The sequence below is a fragment of the Sapajus apella genome, unplaced genomic scaffold (genome assembly GCF_009761245.1).
Source record: "Sapajus apella isolate SASKATOON/1434 unplaced genomic scaffold, GSC_monkey_1.0 scaffold46, whole genome shotgun sequence".
In the NCBI taxonomy this organism is placed as follows: domain Eukaryota; kingdom Metazoa; phylum Chordata; class Mammalia; order Primates; family Cebidae; genus Sapajus; species Sapajus apella.
Genome location: NW_022436986.1, coordinates 11026321 through 11048731, shown reverse-complemented (window position 1 = coordinate 11048731; position 22411 = coordinate 11026321). Strand labels below are relative to the sequence as shown.

Here is a 22411-nt window from a genome sequence, read left to right as displayed (position 1 = left end):
TCTCTGCTGCTGTGACAAACCCAGAGTTGCCGATACCTGGAGGCCATCTACTGACAGCAGGGCAACAAGCCTTCTCTGGATGGGAACTCTGGGCAGTGCAGTTTTGTGTCTGCACCATACATTAATATATTTATATCTTAATTTCCTTTCTCTGTAAGTGTTTCATATAAAGATGCATCAGGTAAAAATAAATGATTTTTGAAGCCGAGGGAGTGCAAAGAAATAAGAACTAACATTTAATACTAGCTACCATCTGTTACAAATAGTTCCTACTGATTGCCAAGCACTGTTTAAACGCATCACATGGGCTGTCTTACTCTATCCTCACTAATCCTTTTAACAGACAAGGAAATGAGGCTCAGGAAGGTCAAGGACTCTATTGAGGTTCCACAGTAGGATACAGTACTTGCTAAAAGCAACCCTTTCCTCATGCTCTGACATCTAACTGCAAGGGCAAGGTCAGTGGCAGGGATGGTGGTCCCATGGTCTGAGACCACTGCATGCTGGTGGGTCGTGCAGGCATGTATCCATCACCTGAGATAAGCTCAGAATATCCACAGGAGTTTGGATGATTCTGGGAATACAGAATCCATGGTGATCAAGGGGGAAAGTCAAGTTGCCTGGCCGTTTTTCTTGGGACATTGTCTCCCACAGCACTTCCTTGGTGCCACCAGTCATAGTCCTTATATAAGGAGAAACCAGTTAAACTACCTATTGAAGAAATAAAGAGCAAACTCACCCACTGAGATGGTGTAGAAAGCCTGGCTTCTCTCCTCTTTATAACTCTGCCATTATTTTTCTGTGTAGTCTTGGGTAAGACTTGACTTATCTTCTTCTTCTTTTTTTTTTTTTGAGATGAAGTTTTGCTCTTGTTGCCCAGGCTGGAGTGTAATGGCATGATCTCAGCTCACTGCAGCCTCCACTTCCTGGGTTCAAGTGATTCTCCTGCCTCAGCCTCCCAAGTAGCTGGGATTACAGGCATGCACCACCACTCCTGGCTAATTTTGTACTTTATAGTAGAGACAGGATTTCTCCATGTTAGGCTGGTCTGGTCTCAAACTTGCAACCTCAAGTGATCCGCCCGCCTTGACCTCCCAAAGTGGTGGGATTACAGGGGTGAGCAACCGGTCCCGGCAGATCACTTATCTTTAGGATGATAATGATCAGTTTCCTCACCAGAAAGATGAACAGCATTACCTTTCTGCATTATCTCTAAGATGAGTAGGAATAAACCCTGCCTTTTTTCTGTAGATCATACGAGTGAGTGCTTGGGATTGTTGAGGCAGCACATTTAATGTGTCTCTTCCTTCCCAGTTAGGAAACCTGCTGCCCTACAGTGACCCCAGCGTGGTGTTTGTCTTCCTGTCTGTGTTTGCCGTGGTGACCATCCTGCAGTGCTTCCTGATTAGCACACTCTTCTCCAGAGCCAACCTGGCGGCAGCCTGTGGGGGCATCATCTACTTCACGCTGTACCTCCCCTACGTCCTCTGCGTGGCATGGCAGGACTATGTGGGCTTCACACTCAAGATCTTCGCTGTGAGTGCCTCTAGCCCTTGTTCAGTGGCTCTGCAGCCACATTTGACCTCCCCTTTGGAGTCCCTGAATAAAAGCAGCAAGTAGAGAACAGAAGATGACAGTCTCTTTCCAATGGGACCTGAACTTTAGCTCTAGATTCTAAGCTCTTTAAGGGTTAAGGGCAAGGATTGTGTTTTATTAAATTGTTTACCTTTAGTCTTCTCAATGAATCCTGGTTGAATTGAATTGAATGGAATTTTTCAGAGAGCCAGACTGCATCTTGAACCGGGCTGGGGATAAATGGCACTGAGGAATGGCTTCAGGCGACAGATGCCATCCCTGCCCTTTATCTCCCAGCTCCAGCTCTGTTGGCCATGTTAAGCTCGTGACAAAGTCAAGGCCACAAATAGAACTGAAAACTCTTGAGGTCAGAGATGGCTCCTCTTGTCTTCCTTGTGTCCAGTATGGTGTTTTTCTTGAGTAGTATTTTCTGAACTGAGCACGACTGAAGAGCGGGTGCCTCATCTTCCCACAAATTCATGACTTGGACACTTCCTTCCCTTGCACAGAGCAGGGGGAGATCTTGGATAATGTATGAGCCCCTACAAGTGCAAGTTGTTAGATGTCCCCAGGTCACTTAGAAAGAAAGCTAAGAGTCACTCATAGGATGTTCCTGATGCCTCAGTCTGGGCTCCATAAGTATCAGCAGTCCCAGACGGGTTCCTCTGATCCCAAGCCATCCTTGGCTGAGCACAGTGCCTGAGAGGACTGTGGGTGTGCGCACGTGTGTGGGGGGAACAGGATTGCTGAGCCCTGGGACATCTTTGGAAACATAAAGTTTTAAAAGATTTATACTTTATTGTTATATACATTTCTGAAATATTTGTTCTTATTGAATGGTTACAAATGGAGTCATTTTGTATGTTACATGGTAGCCCACCACTCCCCTAAAGGGACTCTGTAGGTAAATGCTACTTCTGTACCTTGTGATTGATCCATTTTGCAAATTCAAATTTCTCCAGGTGTAATTTACACTAAAAGAGATAGAAAGATGAGAGAGACCAGGAAATGGATAAGTGACTTTGCCTGTTTCTCACAGAGCCTGCTGTCTCCCGTGGCTTTTGGGTTTGGCTGTGAGTACTTTGCCCTTTTTGAGGAGCAGGGCATTGGAGTGCAGTGGGACAAGCTGTTTGAGAGTCCTGTGGAGGGAGATGGCTTCAATCTCACCACTTCGGTCTCCATGATGCTGTTTGACACCTTCCTCTATGGGGTGATGACTTGGTACATCGAGGCTGTCTTTCCAGGTACACCGCTTTGGGCATCTGTTAGGAAATTAGGACTTCTAGCTGATTTCCCAAGAGCTAGAATCTCTGCAGAGCATGGGGCTCCCTGGGAAGTGGCTTGGCCTTTAGATCGATGGCAAACAGATATCCAGGGACAGGCAGCTGATGCTGAAAGTACAATTGTCACTACTTGTATAGCACTTGCTTCTTGAAAACTATGTGCCAGGCAGCATGCAAACTGTTTTATACACATTCCTTCATTTAATTCTCACAGTGCTACTCTGAGGTGGTTATTGTAATAACCAGCATTTTTCAAATGACAGAACTGTGACTCATAGGTGTTAAGTAAACAGCTGTGGTCACACAACTGTTAAGTGTTGGTACATGGAGGTGAATCCAGTTTGGTCACACTGGGTCACTAAGCCCAGGAGAATCCTCCCAATGCTCACCCAATTCTGTATTGCTATGTCCCCGGAGGCGGTACAACTAAAAGATGTTCTGCTTCCTGAGTACAGGTTGTTAATAATTAAATATACTAGCTCTAAGGCCTGCCCATGATTTAATTTTAGCATTCAGTAAAAATTCCTGTTGAATTTTTCTTTAATACTTCTTTCTTAATACGTCTTCTTGACCAAGTCCTAGATGAACCTGACTTGGGACAAACTTTCATATGAGATCGAATTCTGAGAGAGCAAGATTTAACCCTTTTTGAGTCACCTTCTGATCCTCCCCTAAGGAGGTATACACGAAATATTTATTACTTCTACCTGAACTTCATTCATTGAATATGCGATTTTGCAGCATACAGATGCTGGATTCAGATTCTTGAGGCCTTAATTTACTGGCTGAAGGACCTTGGACAGGCTCCTTATCCCTCAGTTTCCTCGTCTCTAAAATGGGGATGACACCTGCCTCCTGGGTTGTTGGAGGGACTTATAGAGGTGCAGAAGGTACACAGCAGCTTTCAGCAAATGTTAGCCACCTCTTTCCCCACATCCATTCCACTCTGTTCCTTCCCCAAAACACGTGTCAGGGAGGAAATGGACCTGGTTGGGAAACCCTCAGAATACTGGGATGGCGCTGAGCTTGGCTCATACCTGTGCTTTGCTTTTAGGCCAGTATGGAATTCCCAGGCCCTGGTATTTTCCTTGCACCAAGTCCTACTGGTTTGGCGAAGAAAGTGATGAGAAGAGCCATCCTGGTTCCAGCCCGAAGAGAATGTCAGAAAGTAAGTGCTGCTGACCGCCTGTTCTTTCTTTAACCTAGTGCTGCTGCCCCTGCTGGCTGTTGGGGCAAGCAACGTCTCCTGCCTTTCTAAAAGACCCTGAAACCACTGTAGGGGCAGAGAAAACACACACACTGTCCCTTGCCAAATCCTCCCATGCCATTTGTGTCCAGTGCTGTTGACCTATTGGGAGTTCAGGGATCCCCTCCCAAACACACATTTCATGCTCTCCTAACAAGCTAGAAGAAAGAGGTAAAGACAAGTGTGATTGTGGAACCGTAGCCTCACTGCGTGCCTCGTCACGGTGACCTGTATATGAGCCTGTGTGGGCTGAGACAAGTGGGTACCGCAGAGCTCAGCCTATACTTTGTAATGTAATCACCCTTCATTACCCAGACCCCTAATCTTCTCTTGGTGCTTGGCTACAGGCAGAGACATCCACAGCTCATCAAAGACTCTGTCATCCAGGTTCTTTGTGCTTCAAGTGGCTTCCTAAGTATTTAATAGGTCCCTTTTCTGCCAGTCTTTTCTGTGCCCATCCCTTGATTGCCTGTGGTAAAAGTATGATGCTCCCTAGTGTATCTTCTTCTCCTACCTCCTCTCTATACCTAGCTCCTGTTTCAGTCACCTTAGATATGCTCACAGTTGCTAGAATATGTCCTGTTCTTCCACACAGGCCTTTGTGTGTACTGTTTGCTTTGTATGTTCTGTTTGTTCTCACAGGAGAACTTTCTCTCTAACTGGCCTGTCTTCGCACCTCCTCCTTTCTCTTCAAGATCTAGTTGAGGATCCCCTCCCCTGAGCAGCCCTCCTCGGTTCTCAGGTGGTCAGTCACTCTCTGCCCTGAACTTTTGTGGCACGTGAACGAAAATCATTTTATTTTAAAACAATCATAGAACCATAAGAAGTAATAAAAATTACATGAGGGGATTTTCTTAAACCCTTCACCCAGTTTCCCCCAATGGTAGCACCATGTGTAGCTGCAGAATAATATCAAAACCATGAAATTGACATTGGTGTACAATTCACAAAGCTTCTTCACAGTTCACTAGCTTTATGTGCACTCATTTGTATGTGTGTGTATTTAGTTTTGTGCAGTTTTATCATGTGTGAATTCATGTAATTACTAGCTCAATCAAGCTGCAGAAATGTCTCATTGTCACAAAGCTCCTTCAGGCTACCCCTTAATATCCACAGCCACCTCTCTTCTTCCCCAGTTCCTGACACCTGTCAACCACTAATCCATTCCTCATTTTTACAGTTTTATTATTTCCAGAACTTTACGTAAATGGAGCCATACAGTAGGAATCCTTGCGATCTAGGCTTTTTTCACCCAGCAGAATTCCCTTGAGATCTGCCCTAGCTGTGTGTGTCAACAGTTCATTCCTCTTCACTGCCGAGTAGTATTCCCTGGTAGGGATATATCACAGTTCCATGGCATTTTTAACTGTGTGTTGTTTTCGTTTGTTTTTTTGTTTTTGTTTTTGTTTTTGTTTTGAGATGGAGTCTCGCTCTGTTTCCTAGGCTGGAGTGCAGTGGTGCAATCTTGGCTCACTACAACCTCTGCCTCCTGGGCTCAAGTGATTCTCCTGCCTCAGCCCCCCAAGTAGCTGGGACTGCAGGCATGTGCCACCAAGCCTGGCTAATTTTTTTGTATTTTTAGTAGAGATGGGGTATCACCATGTTAGCCAGGATGACCTACATCTCCTGACCTCGTGATCTGCCCACCTCTGCCTCCCAAAATGTTGGGATTACAGGCATGAGCCACCATGCCTGACCAGATGTATTTATTCAAACAGCTTTCAGCAACCTGTTTTTAATTGTTTGTCAACTCCTTTTCCCCAATAGACTGTGAATACTGGTTTATCATTGTATTCCCATCACCAATATCAGTGCCCAAATAAACGTTGATAGCCTCCTGCCTGCCTCTGAAACCAGCGTGGCCACGGAGAGAAGGCAGCTCTGAAAGTACAAGCACAGTGCCCTGTGTCCTTACACTCCACTCAGTGCTTTCTGTGGCTTTATTCCTGTCTTCTCCCCTGTCACAGTCTGCATGGAGGAGGAACCCACCCACCTGAAGCTGGGCGTGTCCATTCAGAACCTGGTAAAAGTCTACCGAGATGGCATGAAGGTGGCTGTGGATGGCCTGGCGCTGAATTTTTATGAGGGCCAGATCACCTCCTTCCTGGGTCACAATGGAGCGGGGAAGACCACCACCATGTAAGAAGAGGGTGTGGCTCCTGCAGAATCAGCCACAGGAGGGTTCTGCAGTAGAGTTCGAAATTTACACCTTAGGAAACCATGCTGGTCCTTGGGACAAGGGCAGGAGCACATAAGGAGTTGCCGAGTGTGAAAATGTTTCGTAATCATGAGTGTCTTTCCACAAGCTAGTTTGCTGGATGTTATTTCTTCAGCCTAAAACAGGCTGGGGCCTCAGATGACCTTTCCCATGTAGTTCACAGAATTCTGCAGTGGTCTTGGAACCTGCAGCCATGAAAAGATAGATTACATATGTTGGAGGGAGTTGGTAATTCCCAGGAACTCTGTCTCCAAGAAGAAGCGAGAAGCAGCTGGGCAGCTGGCTTGATTGCCTTCCCTGGGACCTCTAGGACCTTACAGTGGGAAGTGTCAGGAGGGAGCAGGGCCGCAAAGCACGAGTGTTAGCCTCAGTGGCTTCCAGCATGATTCCTCAACCATTCCAAAGGGTCTATTTTGCGGTGGGGGGGGGGGGAATGGGGGGGGGGGTGATATTCTTTTCCTGTTTTCTTTTAATCTTTTTTTAAAACATCAAATTAGTATATCATGAATATTATGAGCTTTTCAGAAGATGTTTAAAAGGCAGTCAGAAATACTACTAACATAGAAATTATTTTTATCTCTGAATAATATGTTCTTGTTTGTACATTTTCCATGTTTGTGATGTTAGGCATACAAAATCTGTGTTTTAAAGTATACTTTCATTACACATTGGAAACTTCATGTAAAAAATGCTTATACTAAAATTGGCATTCTGACACATAGGCTCACTACATAGGCTCGCTTGTAGTTATTTGGTAAAGCAAAAGACTGCTTTGCTTTGTGTGGGTCTGGTAGGGTTCATTAGAAAGGAATGGGGGCAGTGGGAGGGTTGGTGTTCTCTCTGTTCTCTCTGTAGCCTCAGTGGTGCATCTAGAGTTAAGGGTAGGTCAGCATTGACTCCTATACCTCCAAATTTTTGTCCTCAGGTCAATCCTGACCGGGTTGTTCCCCCCGACCTCTGGCACTGCCTACATCCTGGGACAAGACATTCGCTCTGAGATGAGCACCATCCGGCAGAACCTGGGGGTCTGTCCCCAGCATAACGTGCTGTTTGACATGTGAGTACCAGCAGTGCGTTAAGAATAGGCCCTTTCTGGATGTGTGTGTCTTGTCATCAGGGGAGGAGTGGGACTTAAGCATTTTACTCTTGAATGTGGCAGGCTTACCTCCCTCAACACCTTCGGACCTAGTTGTTCTTTGATTTTAGGAGAAATAGGAGGTGAATTGTTGAGTGAGAGAGGTGACATCAGCTCAGTCAATGGATGGAGGCTTGGGAAACATTGCTTTCCATTGCTGTCAAACTGGAGGGCCCTTTGGCGCATGCTCTCCCCGGCCACGTTCCTTCCTGAGGCCTGGAGCAGACTTCCCAGACCTGGTAGTGCTTCAGGGCCTTGGTATGATGGGCCGGTCTTTGCTGCTCAAGACATTTGCTGCCACTCAGATTGTCCCATCAGCATGAAGGCCCCCAGGGAGCCCGTGTGATGGAGCAAAGAAAGACCTAAGTTCTGCAACCTCAGGCAAGGCTTTTCCCTTATGTTTCCTCCTATCCAAAGTGAACAGCTGGGGCTCTTGTGCCCCCCAGGGTCCTCCCTGCCTTCTGAGCCTGAGGTCCTTTGAGGTTCAGGAGGGCTGCTCCAGGTTAGAGCTGAGCTGACTTCTTGGTGGATGTGCTGTGGGAACAGCCCGTTTAAGGCACATCCTGGGGCCCTGAAATTGAAAGTTGTAACTGCCTCGTGCAGGGCGGCCAGGCCTGCTGGAAATAGGTTGGAAGTGATCTATCACCTTTCACTTTGATTTCCTGAGCAGCTCACGTAGTTGCTCATTGTTGTTCTACCTTGAATCTTGAAGATTATTTTTCAAAAATTGATTTTAAAAAAGGAGAGAGAAATAAGCCCGTTCTCTTCTGTTCTGGGCCGGGAGACACTATTCTGGGGCGTCTGGTAGGGCCCAGAGCTGACCTGCCTCTCTGTCCCCAGGTTGACTGTCGAAGAACACATCTGGTTCTATGCCCGCCTGAAAGGGCTCTCAGAGAAGCACGTGAAGGCGGAGATGGAGCAGATGGCCCTGGATGTTGGTTTGCCATCAAGCAAGCTGAAAAGCAAGACAAGCCAGCTGTCAGGTGCGGCCCAGAGCTACCTTCCCTACTCCCCTCCCCTCTTCCTCCAGCTACACACACGCAGACGAAAATCAGCACTGCCGGTGGGTAACAGAAACTTCTCTCTGGCTGTGTTCCCAGGTCCTCTGCCTTCACTCACTGTCAGGCTGGTCCTAGAGTGTGTCTCGCTCTGGTTTTTGTAGGTGGAATGCAGAGAAAGCTGTCTGTGGCCTTGGCCTTTGTTGGGGGATCCAAGGTTGTCATTCTGGATGAACCCACAGCTGGTGTGGACCCTTACTCCCGCAGGGGAATATGGGAGCTGCTGCTGAAATACCGACAAGGTGACTGATGTGTATTTATACAGAGTAAATGGACGGGGGAGGGGAGGAGCTTTTGAGAAGTATGGCTGGATCCCATGGCTACTTGTCTGTTTACCAAGGGATACTCTAATGTTATCACAGAAGAGATAAAGGACGTTTAGACTGAGATTCCTGAGAGGAAATACTGTGTCTTTATTCATCTTTTTGTCTCCAGCATGGTACACTATATTTATGTTAGTTGGAAGAGTGGATGCGTAAATGAATGGGATGGGAGAGGGGCAGGAAGACCATTGTGCTCTCTGGTTAGAGATCTGGTGTGGTACAGTATGAGGAGCACAGGCAGGCTTGGAGCCAACCCTGGTTGGCCCTGAGACATTGGGAAAGTCACAGCTTGCCTCACTTTCCTTGCCTATAATAATGGTGGTGCTTACCTCATAGAAGATTAAATTAAATGAGAATGTACACAAACCACCTAACACAATGCCTGGCTTATAGCAAGTTCTCAAATAAATGCTACTGTTCTTACTTCTGTGAGGATGTGTACCTATATATCCAAAGCTTTGACATTTTAGGGGTCATAGCCATACAGGGTTAAAGGTGGCTTCTGGGTCTCTCTGCCCTGCTTGTCCCTGCTGATATCTCTGTAGTCCCTGCCACTGTGACCAGTGAGACCTGAGAGGCCTCACCTGTCCCACTTCCTTGTGTTCGTACCTGGCAGGCCGCACCATTATTCTCTCCACACACCATATGGATGAAGCGGACATCCTGGGGGACAGGATTGCCATCATCTCCCATGGGAAGCTGTGCTGTGTGGGCTCCTCCCTGTTTCTGAAGAACCAGCTGGGAACAGGCTACTACCTGACCCTGGTCAAGAAAGACGTGGAATCCTCCCTCAGTTCCTGCAGAAACAGTAGTAGCACGGTTTCATACCTGAAAAAGGTGAGCTGCAGTCTTGGTGCTGGGTCTGGGCCGTCAGGCCTTGCTGGCTGTGGATGGCTTCCCCACCTCCACCACTCTTGCCGTGTTGAAGCCACTGTGTCCCTGCTCGGCTGCCTCTTTGGAATCATATCATAACTCAGGCTTGGCGAGCTAAGGAGCCCTCTGTTCCCATTGTGCTGGTTCTGTTGAATCCCATTTTCCTTTTCCTGTGAGGCACAGTGAGTGATGAAGAAGGTCCTTAGAGGACATTATTGTGTCAAAGAATAGAGACTTGTCAAGAGGTAAGAGCCTAGGCTGCAAATGACCTGCTGTTCCTGCTCATTACCTTTCAATCTCATTGACTTTAACTTTTAAACTACAAAACAGCCAAATTTATTAGGCACTGATTTCATGCCCAAGAGATTCTGGGCATAAAAGAAAATAATGATAATAGTTATTTTTATATAGCATTGTTACCATTTATAACCTTTATTTTAAAACCTCTATCATCTCAATTAAAGTGCAGAGAAACCCTGGGAAGGAGGTAACTCTATTTATTATCGCAGATGAAGGAAGTGAGGCTTGTAGGGATTTGGTAGCTTCTTTAAGGTCACCCAGCAGGTAAATAACAGAGGTGGGACCAGACCCAGTAACTAGGTATGTTTTCCTCTGTACCGCAGCACATGCCTGAGATTTATTTTTGTGTTGAAGCCAGTGGTACCTAATGCATTTACATCCCAACCTTAAACTCCTGTCCACTTACTTACCTTTTAATGAGCCTCTTGACTCAAGTTCAGTGTGCAGACCAGCAGCATCAGGATCACTTGGGAGCTTGTTAGAAATGCAGCATCTTGAGCCTAGCTCAGACCTACTGAATCAGAATCTGTGCATTTGAGCTAGGTCTTCGAATGGTGTTCAACACATTAAAGCTTGCGAAGCACTGAACTAGACAAGTAGCAAGGTGAAGGCCTTACCTGAGTGAGTTGGTAAAGGCCTCGTGGCAGCATTCATTGGCAGCGCATAGTTCTTTTGGCCACTCTGCTTCCCGACCTCTCACCTCCAGGAAGTGAGGCTGTTCACACGGCACACACATGCCAGGCAGTGTCCTCTGAAGCCACGGCTGCCAGTTGCATGTGTCCCAGGGAAAGCTTTTTGCTTTAGTTTTCACGCAACAGAGCTTCTTGGAAGCCCACCCTGGCGAAGGTGCTAGTGGCTCTGCCTTGCTCGGTCCCTGACCCGTTCTCACCTCCTTTTTGCCATCAGGAGGACAGTGTTTCTCAGAGCAGTTCTGATGCTGGCCTGGGCAGTGACCATGAGAGTGACACGCTGACCATCGGTAAGGACTCTGGGGTTTCTTATTCAGGTGGTGCCTGAGCTTCCCCCACCTGGGCAGAGTGGAGGCAGAGGAGGAGAGGTGCAGAGGCTGGTGGCGCTGACTCAAGGTTTGCTGCTGGGCTGGGGCTGGGTGGCTGTGGGGGTGGGTGCAGCTTGGCGGCAGGGTGGCCTAATGCTTGCTGGGGTGCCTGGGGCTTGGTCTGGGAGCTGGCAGGGCAGTGTCCCAGAGAGCTGAGATGATTGGGGTGTGGAGAATCCCTTAGGGGAGTGAACACTGAACACCAGGCATAAGGAGCTCAGGGCCAAGCCAGTGGGGTGGGATTTGAGCCTAGCGGATAAGAAGAGTGAGAACCCAGGAGATCAGAAACAGCCTTCCAGGTTTTTCTTGGGTAGTGTGTGTGTAGGAAGGCAGTGTCACCAGTAGCATTTGTAGTATAGAAGTCTTGACCCTTGCTATCTCTGCCCAGTTCTAATGGCTGGCCTTTCCCAGGAAGACTTCTGCTTCCGTGAACTGTTAGATTAACCCTCTATTGAGGTAAATGAGGGAGCCTCCTTTACAAGTGTAGGGAAGGGTGAAGATTCTTTTAAGATTCCTTTACTTGAGTTTTCTATTGAGGAATTACAGAGCGTAGGTAATAGACACCAGACTTTGAGCCTCAGTTATCCATTCACCCATCCTCCCATCCTTCTATCCATCCATCTATTCGTCCGTCCGTCCGTCCGTCCGTCCGTCTGTCCGTCCATCTGTCCATCTATCTGTCCGTCCATCCATCCGTCCGTCCATCCATCCGTCCATCTATCCTTCCGTCCATCCATCCACCCATCTATCTGTCCATCCATCTATCCATCCATTTATTCATCCATCCATCCATCCATCCTACACTGAATACCTACAATGTGCCTGGCTTTGGTGATACAAAGGTGAATGAGACATAGTCCTTTTCCTTTGCCCCCAACCCTCAGACCAGAGATGAACATGTGGAATGACTAAAACACCTCAATCAGGTGTGGTGTATGAGCAGTAGACATCTGAGGAGAGGGTGGGGGATGGCCAGCCCTCCCTCTGGAGCCCCTCCGAGTTGACTGAGCCGTCTTTGCACTCTGGTCCCTGCAGATGTCTCTGCTATCTCCAACCTCATCAGGAAGCATGTGCCTGAAGCCCGGCTGGTGGAAGACATAGGGCATGAGCTGACCTATGTGCTGCCGTATGAAGCTGCTAAGGAGGGGGCCTTTGTGGAACTCTTTCATGAGATTGATGACCGGCTCTCAGACCTGGGCATTTCTAGTTATGGCATCTCAGAGACGACCCTGGAAGAAGTAAGTTAAGTGGCTGAGTGTCGGAATATATAGCTAGGCCAAATGTTCTAAAGCCGGACAAGCAGCCTGCATTGGAGCGGGATTATCATGGAGTTAGTCATTGAGTTTTTAGGTCACTGACATCTGAGTAATGTTGGCCCCAGCTAGCCATTTAAGATGATAGTAGGAGACAGCAGGAAAGAAGTATTTTTCTCTTTACCACAGTACATGCCTGAGATTTATTTGTGTATTAAAACTGGTGGAACCTAATGCATTTCCATCACAACCTTAAATTCCTATCCACTTATTTACGTTTTAATGAGCCTCTTCACTCAAGTGCATTGTGAGGACCAGAGGCATCAGGATCACTTAGGAACTTGTTAGAAACACAGCAACTTGAGCCCAGCTCAGACCTACTGAGTCAGAATCAGAAGCAATTCCCTGGTGTGACTGTGTCACAGCCAGTTATCAACTAGATTCGCATACATAGGGAATGACCAACATTTATGGATGGATAGTCTACTTGTGTCAGTTGCTGAGCTTTTTTTTTTTTTTTTTCCATTTAATTTTCATAAAAAGATGGAAAAATGAACACTCAGGAACGCTGATGTGGGATTCAGAATCAGGGGTTTGTGGCTTCAAAGCCCATGCTCTTTATCCATGTAATGCCTCCCCTTAGAGATACAACACCAGAGACCTTGAGGGCCGAAGGGGATATAAAAGCTGTCTGGCCCAGTGTCCCCAAGCTTGACAGTGCAGCACAATCACCTGGGGATATTACTAAAGATAAACATTCTGAGGCTTGGCTTCAGGGCCTGTGAATCAGAATTTCTGAAGGTAAGGCCTTGAAGTCTGTATTCCATTGCATGCTTCGGACGCAGTGGTCTGTAGACTAGAGTTTGGAAATGACTGCTCTCACTCAGATTCTCCTCTAATGTTTGAAACTCTGCCATTATATTTCTAGTCATCTATTCCTCCTGCTCATTCTGTCTTGGATAACTTATCATAGTGCTAGTCTACTCAAAGATTTAGAGCCACAGTAAATAAAAGAAGCCACTTGACTCATTCCTTCATTCCCTGTAGGCTCAGAACAAATTTGCAGCATCCTACTGTCATAGCTTTTTTTTTTCTTTGAGACGGAGTTTCACTCCTGTTGCCCAGGGAGTGCAATGTCATGATCTCAGATCACTGCAACCTCCGCCTCCTGAGTTCAGGTGATTCTCCTGTCTCAGCCTCCTGAGTAGCTTGGATTATAGGCATGTGCCACCATGCCTGGCTAATTTTGTATTTTCGTAGAGATGGGGTTTCTCCATGTTGTTCAGGCTGGTCTTGAACTCCTGACCTCAGATGATCCCCCTACCTTGGCCTCCCAAAGTGCTGTGATTATTGGCGTGAGCCACTGTACCCGGCCATAGCTTTAATTTGAAAATGATTGTCTAGATTGATAGCTCTCACCACTCAGGAAATGTTTTCTGGCAAAAAATGCCTTCTCTCCCAAGTGACTCTGACAAAGTAGTATTAAGAAATGTCTTAAGGGGCTAACATGCCACTCAATAATGTAATAATCATGGCCATGGTGACTACTGTCTTAACATTGGTGCTTATAATGTTCTCACCTGCTCTCATTTTTCAGATATTCCTCAAGGTGGCTGAAGAGAGTGGGGTGGATGCTGAGACCTCAGGTAACTGCCTTGATGGCACACTTAAGATAGTGCCTCCTGAAGGCTTTCTCAGCACACCAGTATTGTACCTTTCCCTTTGAATTGTTCTATTGCATTCTCATTTGTAGAGTGTAGATTTGTTACAGAGGGGGAAGGTTTGTTTTGTTGTAAATAAAATAAACGATGGGATTCTTTCCTTGTGCCTTCAGATGGTACCTTGCCAGCAAGACGAAATAGGCGGGCCTTCGGGGACAAGCAGAGCTGTCTTCGCCCGTTCACTGAAGACGATGCTGTTGATCCAAATGATTCTGACATAGACCCAGGTCTGTTTGGGAAAGATACACCACGTTCCACTGTTGGAATGTGAATTTCTCTTTCATGCTGTCAGCTGTTTTCTTTGGATGGCCTTTAGCCAAGGTGATAGATCCCTATGGAGTCCAAAGAGACGTGAGAAAATGGTAAAAGCCACTTATTCTTTGCAGCATCATGCTGTGGTCAAACCTGAAAAAGCCCAACCATATCACTTCCTTTAAAGACGTAAAGATGGTGCCTTAATCCTCTGAATTTCTTTTATGTATTAGGTGCTTAATTGTTGAACAAATATTAAATCGAGTAGATGAATGATTTTGAAAGAGTCAGAAAGGGGAATTTACCGTTAGAGTTAATTGTACCCTGACTTAGATATTTTGAGGACGGGCACAGTGGCTCATGCGTGTAATCCCAGCACTTTGGGAGGCCAAGGCGGGTGAATCACCTGAGGTCAGTAGTTTGAGCCCAGCTTGACCAGCATAGTGAAACCCCGTCTCTACTCAATACAAACAATTAGCTGGGTGTGGTGGCACAGGCCTGTAAATCCCACCCACTCGGGAGGCCGAGGCAGGAGAATTACTTGAATTTGGGAGGTGGAGGTTACAGTGAGCCAAGATTGCCCCATTACACACTATCCTGGGCAACAAGAGAGAAAAAATTCCCAGTAAAAAAAAAAAAAAAAAAAAAAAAAGACAGCTGTTTTGGATGAGTGTGTCCTTGTGTGTTTAACTAAGATGGAGAGGAGACAGAGGACATCAAACAAATATTGTTAAGATGTAAAAGCACATCAGTTAGATATCATTAGTTTAGGACAAGAATTTCTAGAAAAGTTTTAGGAACAGAAAACGTTCCAGTTCTCTCACCCCTGCTCACAAGAGTGTGTGGCTCTTACATTATACGTAACTGCCTAACTTCATAGTAGCAGTGCATTTCAAATGTGTTCACGTTTTACCAAAATGTAACAGGTGAGAAGCTGACTGCCACTGTGTTCTCAAATATGTCAAGCTATGTACATGCCTGTTTCACAGAATATTCTGGAAGAAATTGATGACTTGATATGTCCAAGTGGCAGGCTGTAGCACCTGATTATGCATGAACACATTTTTTCTGTTGTCTCATTACACCTTTGTTTTCTGTACTTATCGGACAAGGACTGAAAGGCAGAGACTGCCACTGTTAGACATTTTGAGTCATAACTTTTCCTTGGACATAGCTTTATCATGAAAGCCCTTTACTTCTGAGAAACTTTTAGCTTCAAACACACGCCTCCAAGATAGTTGTTGAAGACACCAGAAGAAGGAGCACGGCAATGTCAAAAATACCTAAGATAGTAGGTGACCTTCAGTGTTGGCTTCTTGTAGAATCCAGAGAGACAGACTTGCTCAGTGGGATGGATGGCAAAGGCTCCTACCAGGTGAAGGGCTGGAAACTCACACAGCAACAGTTTGTAGCCCTTTTGTGGAAGAGACTGCTAATTGCCAGACGGAGTCGGAAAGGATTTTTTGCTCAGGTGAGATGTGCTGTTTTGGCCAGAGACCCTGGCTTCATGGGTGGGCTGCAGGCTCTGTGACCAGTGAAGGCAGGATAGCATCCTAGTCAAGATATGGATGCCAGAGCTAGATTTATTTGTATTTTAATCATAGTTCTATCCCTTGCCACTTGTGTATTTGCTGGCAAGTTACTTCTTTATGCCTCAGTCTCCTCCTCTGTAAAATGGGGATAATAGTATTACTTGCGATGCAGCGTTGTTACAAAAATAAAAATGAATGAGTACTTAGAATGGAGTCTGACGTGAGTTAGTACTTAGTTTTGTGTGTGAATTTGTTATTTTTATTTTGGAGGAGAACATAAAGAGGACAGCGTAGAAAAACTGGTTGAGTATATTCAGCTGTCATAACACGAGGCATGTTATGCCCAGATGCACTTGACCTGTGAACTTATTAGAAACATGATTGTTCTCTAAGTTGTTGTTTAACTCAAACTGAAAGAAAAGATAGAGAGGTCAGAATATAGTTGGCCAACAGAGAAGACTCATTATACTATTATCTACATGTCAGTATTTTCCTGCTAACTTGCCTAGTTAGAAGGGTTAAATTTTTTCACTCTATAAAATCAAGAAATGTACAGAAAAGGTCTGCAGAGAGTCTTCCATGCTGATGATGTGGGTACTGTTAAGAGCAGGAGTTTAGAGCATACAAAGCTGGAGTTGGATCCTGACTTTGCTACTTTTTGGCTGTATGACTTTGGGCAAGATGCTTAGTCTCTCTGATCCTCAGTTACCTTTGTTGATAATGATCATTGATAGCACAACCATAAATAATGACAACGTAGAGATAATTCTCACTCTAGTACTGGTAGTACAGAATTATTCACTGAGTGTTAATTTTGTACATTGAAATCCCAGAACATTAGAATCAGGGGCATTATTTGAATCATTAAGGTTATAAGGGATACATTTCTCAGCAATAAATGGAAAGTATGCCCAAGTCATTTTTTTTTTTTTTTTCAGAGAAGATATGGTAGAAAGTCTTAGGAGGCTGAAGAAGGATTTGGATATTTATTCTTAGTGATTATGGCTGTCCGTGATTGGAGCCATTGCTGTAGAGTTGGTTTTATTACAGTGGAGGATTTGAATAGGGATGTGTTCTCAGACCTCAGATTAAAATGAGAAGACTGAGGCCAGAGGGGAGAGGACTTCACATGGGTGCGCTTGTATTAGAGACAGAACCAGGACTCAGGACTTCTGGCTCCTGGTCCTGGGTTCATGGCCCAGTGAGGTCTTTCTCAGTCTTCAGGAGGAAGAAGGGCAGGACCCAGTGTTCTGAGTCACCCTGAATGTGATCACTGTTTACTTGTGAACTTCTCGGCTTAGTGCCTCTACCAGGTGGCCATAGCCGCTGGCCTCGTCCTGCCAGGGTAAAGGTTAGTTTTCAGGCTCCATTGCTTCCCAGCTGCCAAGAATGCCTTGCTGCAGCACAGTCATGGGCCCTGTACTCCTCGTCGCCGGGCTGGTTGGTCGGGGAGGCTGGCTGGACTCTCGGCGATTTGCCCGTTGGCCTTGTTTCTAACACTCGCCATTTTCCTGCTGTCTCCCTGCCCCCTCCACTGCCTGGGAAAAGATTGTCTTGCCAGCTGTGTTTGTCTGCATTGCCCTTGTGTTCAGCCTGATCGTGCCACCCTTTGGCAAGTACCCCAGCCTGGAACTTCAGCCCTGGATGTACAATGAACAGTACACATTTGTCAGGTATGTGTTTGTCTTCTGTGCCCCAGGAGTGGGGAAGATTCAAGCAGACCAAAGATGTTTACAAGGGCCAAGGGAATGGACTTAAGAATTACACCGTAGAATGGATTTTACTGCTGTGGATCAGGCCCCTGTATAAGCTAATATTGCATGCATAGAACAGCAACGAACTAACCCTGAAGTAATAAATAGACTGGTCTTCTGTTGAACCTTTCAGCCTCTCTCCTCTCTATCCTTCTGTTGTCAGGAACATCCACATATGTTTTAGGTAAAATCATCTACCCTTGCCAAAATCCATGATTCAGTTATAAAATATTTGGATTTGGGGACCTGTGTTTTAATTCTGTAATTGAGTCACAGGGCACACTGTCAAAGCATAGAACCTCCAGAGACTTGTTTTCTGCAAAGTATAATTTATGTAATTATCTATTCTATTTGGGATGTTAGCTAGTGTTTGTTCTTTAGGCAAAAACGTCCTCTACTCCGTAACATTATATTACATCAAAGAAAAGGACAAAGGGTTTTTCGGGGTCTTAATTAGCAGGAGCTTTCTTGAGTCCCGAAGGATTTGTAGACCTATAGGTGGGGGAAGTGTATCAATGATACAAAAGGGAAGCATTACAAATATGTGTATAAATATATTTGATTGGCCTGTTTTTCTCTAAGCCTATGTTTTCTTCCTATATAGTTCAGGTTTACTTTATTCTTTCCTTCCCAGCGGCTCACCCTTTATTGCCTGTGTTTGTAGAACATAGCATGTGTTTGTGACCTGTGCCTGTTATTTTTGTGCTTTTTAGTTGTGCTTGCAAAGAGTACAGTTGTCTTGCCCTTTCTTAGAAAATCCTGCTTGTCTGTGCCAAAGGGATAATTGTAAAAGGACTTTTGAAATACTTAATGAGTTGCTTTACTTCAAATTAAAAAATATATATAAATGCATATGTATACGTACATGTGTGTACGCATAGGCACCTTTATACATATAGCCCATTTATACAAGCTCTACCTTGGAGTGCTCTACGTCACCTTGATGCCAAATATAGGGCCAGAGCCTGAGATCCTCCTGGGTGGTTTCTGTGTTTTGCCCATTTGTGTTTTTAGAGCCTATCTTGTAGAAAGGCTTCCTAAAATGTTTAATTTATAAAATCATTTTAAACTCCTGATTACTGGTTTTAATGAATTGCTAAGCTGGCTGCCTCTCATGTACCCACAGCAACGATGCTCCTGAGGACATGGGCACCCTGGAACTCTTAAATGCCCTCGTGAAAGACCCTGGCTTCGGGACCCGCTGTATGGAAGGAAACCCAATCCCGTGAGTGTCACTGTAGCCATAAGCTGGCTTCTTGTGCTGTCACCTGGTTTAATTTAGACTATGCTGCATGTATCAGCTGCATGTCACATTGTGACCACCAGCATTTGCCCTTTGAATCATTATCATTGTTATGTTTTAATTACAAAAAGCCAATGTAGTAACCTAACCAAATGATCTAGGAACAAACGTTTGGAGAGTCTTCTAACACCAGGCAGAGCACATCATTACAGACATTTGTTTACTGATTTAGAACATTAATATTTAATTTAAATAGCACTTTACACTTACTGATCAAATGCTTTTCCTTCCTTTCTCTCCCAGCCACTGTACTTAAGTGCTTTAATAGGCTGACATTATATATGATTTTCAACTTTTGTTTATTAGCTTCTTCACTTTTATAATCTGACAAGATTGCATATGATGAATTTTTATAAAAATGAACACTTTCTCCTTTTCTTTTCTTTTCTTTCATTTCTTTTTTTTTTTGAGTCGGAGTCTCACCCTGTCACCCAGGCTGGAGTGAAACGGGTCACAATCTCGGCTCTCTGCAACCTCCACCTCCCAGGTTCAAGTGATTCTCCTGCCTCAGCCTCCCAAGTAGCTGGGATTACAGGCATGTGCCACTACGCCCGGCTAATTTTTTATGTCTTTAGTAGAGACAGGGTTTCACCATGTTGGCCAGGCTGGCCTCGAACTCCTGACCTTGTGATCTGCCCACCTCGGCCTCCCAAAGTACTGGGATTACAGGTGTGAGCCATTGCACCCAGCCTCTTCTTTTTAAATTGTGTATTTGTATTGTACTTTCCTTCAAAAACCCCTTTTAAAAAGTAGGCAATGGATGAATAAATCCAGCGAAGCATCCATATGACTCTTAAGTGTGTGTAGGGGATGGGAGGTCACCAGATCACTGTGAGTAAAGATGGTGGAGGGGTGAGGATCTTATGAGGTGGAGCTCAAGGCTGGTAGAGGTGGGTTAGTGGTTCCAAACTTAGGCGGAATCTCAGCTGAGGTCATGAAACAACAGTGATCTCTGAGGACTTATGGCAAGTTGGGAAGGTACTGGAGAATTGGAGACAGGGGCAAATTCAAGTGTTCATGGGAAGATGGCTGTCTCTGCACACCACAGAGCGGTGTTTATGATACCTGTTTATACTAGGTTCTAGAGCAGATTTCTAAATGGATAGCTGCTGCGAGCTTGTTTGTTCTTAATTAGTATTGGATAGTTACTAAATATTTGTAAGTACTTAGTAGTTAGTACGTAATGGGTGGTCAATCTTAGCAGCCAATATTGTAAACCAGATGACAAAGATGGAGAAGGACACATGTATAGCTATTATGGATTTCATGGTACCTTTGATTTTCCACATGAAGGTTGTGTAGGGAAGATAGAGCATGAGATGAGATGATAATATAGTCATCTCGATTCATCACTGGCCAGCTGAACCATATGAGCTCATGGATTGATGCCAGCCTAGGAAGGCTCTGTGGGAGCCAGAACCAGGCTCAGAGCCCGTAGAGACAAAAGAGGCATGGCCCTGACATCGGAGGGTTCAGACATTATGTCTGAGACCCACCTACAGTCTGTCGGAGGTGGCCGGAAGGAAGGGCCTTTAAAGACCCTGGCAACTCTTACTGAAATTCTAATTTTAGGTTTTGCAAAAAATGGTAGAGCTGAAGGAAATTTGACAGGAGCCTGTCTCAGCAGTATTTAAATTTGTCTCAGCCAGTCCTCTTTTGAATGTTCAGGGTGTGAGCTTCAGGAGGGCAATGTGTCTTAGTCTGTCTTTTCCAGTCAGCTCAGCTGCTTTAAGGAGACAATTAGAGATCAATCTGAAAAACTGTTCATTTGAATGTTTAATACATAAGAAAACAATAAGAAATAGTTAAATATATATATGATTTTTTTTTTTTGAGGTGGAGTCTCACTCTGTCGCCCAGGCTGGTGTGCAATGGTGCAATCTTGGCTCGCTCACTGCCACCTCTGCCTCCTGGGTTCAAGCAATTCTCCTGCCTCAGCCTCCCAAGTAGCTCGGATTACAAGCATGCGCCACCACAGCAGCTAATTTTTGTATTTTTAGTAGTTCTCTGTGTGTCCCCCAGGGGTAGGGGTGGGGTTTCACCATGTTGGCCAGGATGGTCTTGAACTCCTGACCTCAAGTGATCCACCCACCTCAGCCTCCCAAAGTTCTGGGATTACAGGCATGAGCCACCATGCCTGGCAATTATATTTAATATTTAATAATAAGGAAATAATGATGGTAGCTTCACTTTAAATTGTGGAATTTTGAAACTGTGAGGAAACTGGAAGTGACTTGTTGAATCAAGTCATTTTAAACTTTTATTTTACCATTGGGAAAAATAAACCCCCAAAAGACACCTGCTGACATCCCACAGTGATTCCGAGCTGGAGACAAGGTTGAAGCCTTTGCGTCTTTCCTCCAGGGAATATTTGCAGACAACTGGCTCTTCACGTACAAGCGCTCTCACCCCAGTCACCACACCCCCACCAATTCTCCACTCATTTGAGAACATAAATTGGATGTTGCCACTCTCCATTTGTCAGCACATTGAGCATGAGATCCAGACTCTTTCCCAGGCCTCTGTCATCTGCTCCTCCCCTCCTCATTCATCATTACTCTTCTTCGTAGCTTATCCTACTGCAGCCATGCTGTCTTCCTGTTACTCCTCAAAAAGAGAAACGCATTTCTCCCCAGGGCCTTTGTACCTGCACTGGCCATTGCTTTTGCTCAGAATGTTCTTTTCGCCAAATCTTTGCCCAGCTTGTTCTCCATCATTGTTTATGTTTTGGCTGAAATGTCTTCTCTGCAGTAGGTCCATTCTCTCCAGTTGCTGCCCTTTTATTTTGCTTTATTTTTGGCCATCTAAGATTGTCTTGATAGTTTATTTGTTGTTCCATTCCTCCATGGGCATACACCCCTATGAAGGCAGGTATTTTCACTTTAGACTCTCAAATACACCAGACAGCATCTGGCACGTAGTAGATGCTCAGTGAAGACTTGTATGAGAAAATGGTTGACTGATTGGATTGAACTGAGCTCAGTATGTAAACATTTAGGGTCTCTTTGTGTTCTATTTTACTTATGTATAAAATGATGTCACAGTGTACAAGGCTGTTGTGGGATCAAGCAATCAAATGAGATCATGCTTGTCTTTTCCAAATGGTGTGGGAATAGATGCATGTTTGTGGTTGTTATGAAATGCTCCTGTGCTCTTGAGGCAACAGAAAGGCCAGGCCCTCTCGGGTAATCCTACCTTGCTGTCTTCCCTTCGCAGAGACATGCCCTGCCTGGTAGGGGAGGAAAAGTGGACCACTGCACCGGTTCCCCAGACCATCAGGGACCTCTTCCAGCACGGGAACTGGACGATGCAGAACCCTTCACCTACGTGCCAGTGTAGCAGCGACAAAATCAAGAAGATGCTGCCCGTGTGTCCCCCAGGGGCAGGGGGGCTTCCTCCTCCACAGGTGAGTGCTTTCAGGGTGCAACTGAGCAGATGGGGTGCAGGGTAGGCTGGTAGCTTCCACTTGGAAGCAGGAAGGAGTGAGATATGATGTCGATAGCGTCCGCTTCCATCTTTAACTTGCTT

The 22411-nt window shown here is 45.5% G+C and overlaps 1 protein-coding gene across 3 annotated transcripts in view; it reads left to right on the top strand.

Annotated features, from left to right (window-relative positions):
• Positions 1-22411, top strand: part of ABCA1 (ATP binding cassette subfamily A member 1) — a 154951-nt gene that overhangs the window by 108675 nt on the left and 23865 nt on the right. For 2 of the 3 annotated variants that reach the window (XM_032240240.1, XM_032240241.1), the window contains exons 16-31: positions 1315-1536; positions 2615-2819; positions 3913-4026; positions 6072-6243; positions 7248-7379; positions 8298-8440; positions 8620-8757; positions 9455-9675; positions 11018-11096; positions 12104-12306; positions 13919-13967; positions 14156-14269; positions 15617-15765; positions 17375-17499; positions 18707-18805; positions 22100-22289. In XM_032240240.1, the coding sequence (XP_032096131.1) occupies positions 1315-1536; positions 2615-2819; positions 3913-4026; positions 6072-6243; positions 7248-7379; positions 8298-8440; positions 8620-8757; positions 9455-9675; positions 11018-11096; positions 12104-12306; positions 13919-13967; positions 14156-14269; positions 15617-15765; positions 17375-17499; positions 18707-18805; positions 22100-22289 (2355 nt within the window). Of the gene's footprint in view, positions 1-1314; positions 1537-2614; positions 2820-3912; positions 4027-6071; positions 6244-7247; positions 7380-8297; positions 8441-8619; positions 8758-9454; positions 9676-10917; positions 10991-11017; positions 11097-12103; positions 12307-13918; positions 13968-14155; positions 14270-15616; positions 15766-17374; positions 17500-18706; positions 18806-22099; positions 22290-22411 lie in introns of all 3 variants that reach the window. The other variant, XM_032240242.1, reaches the window with a different exon arrangement.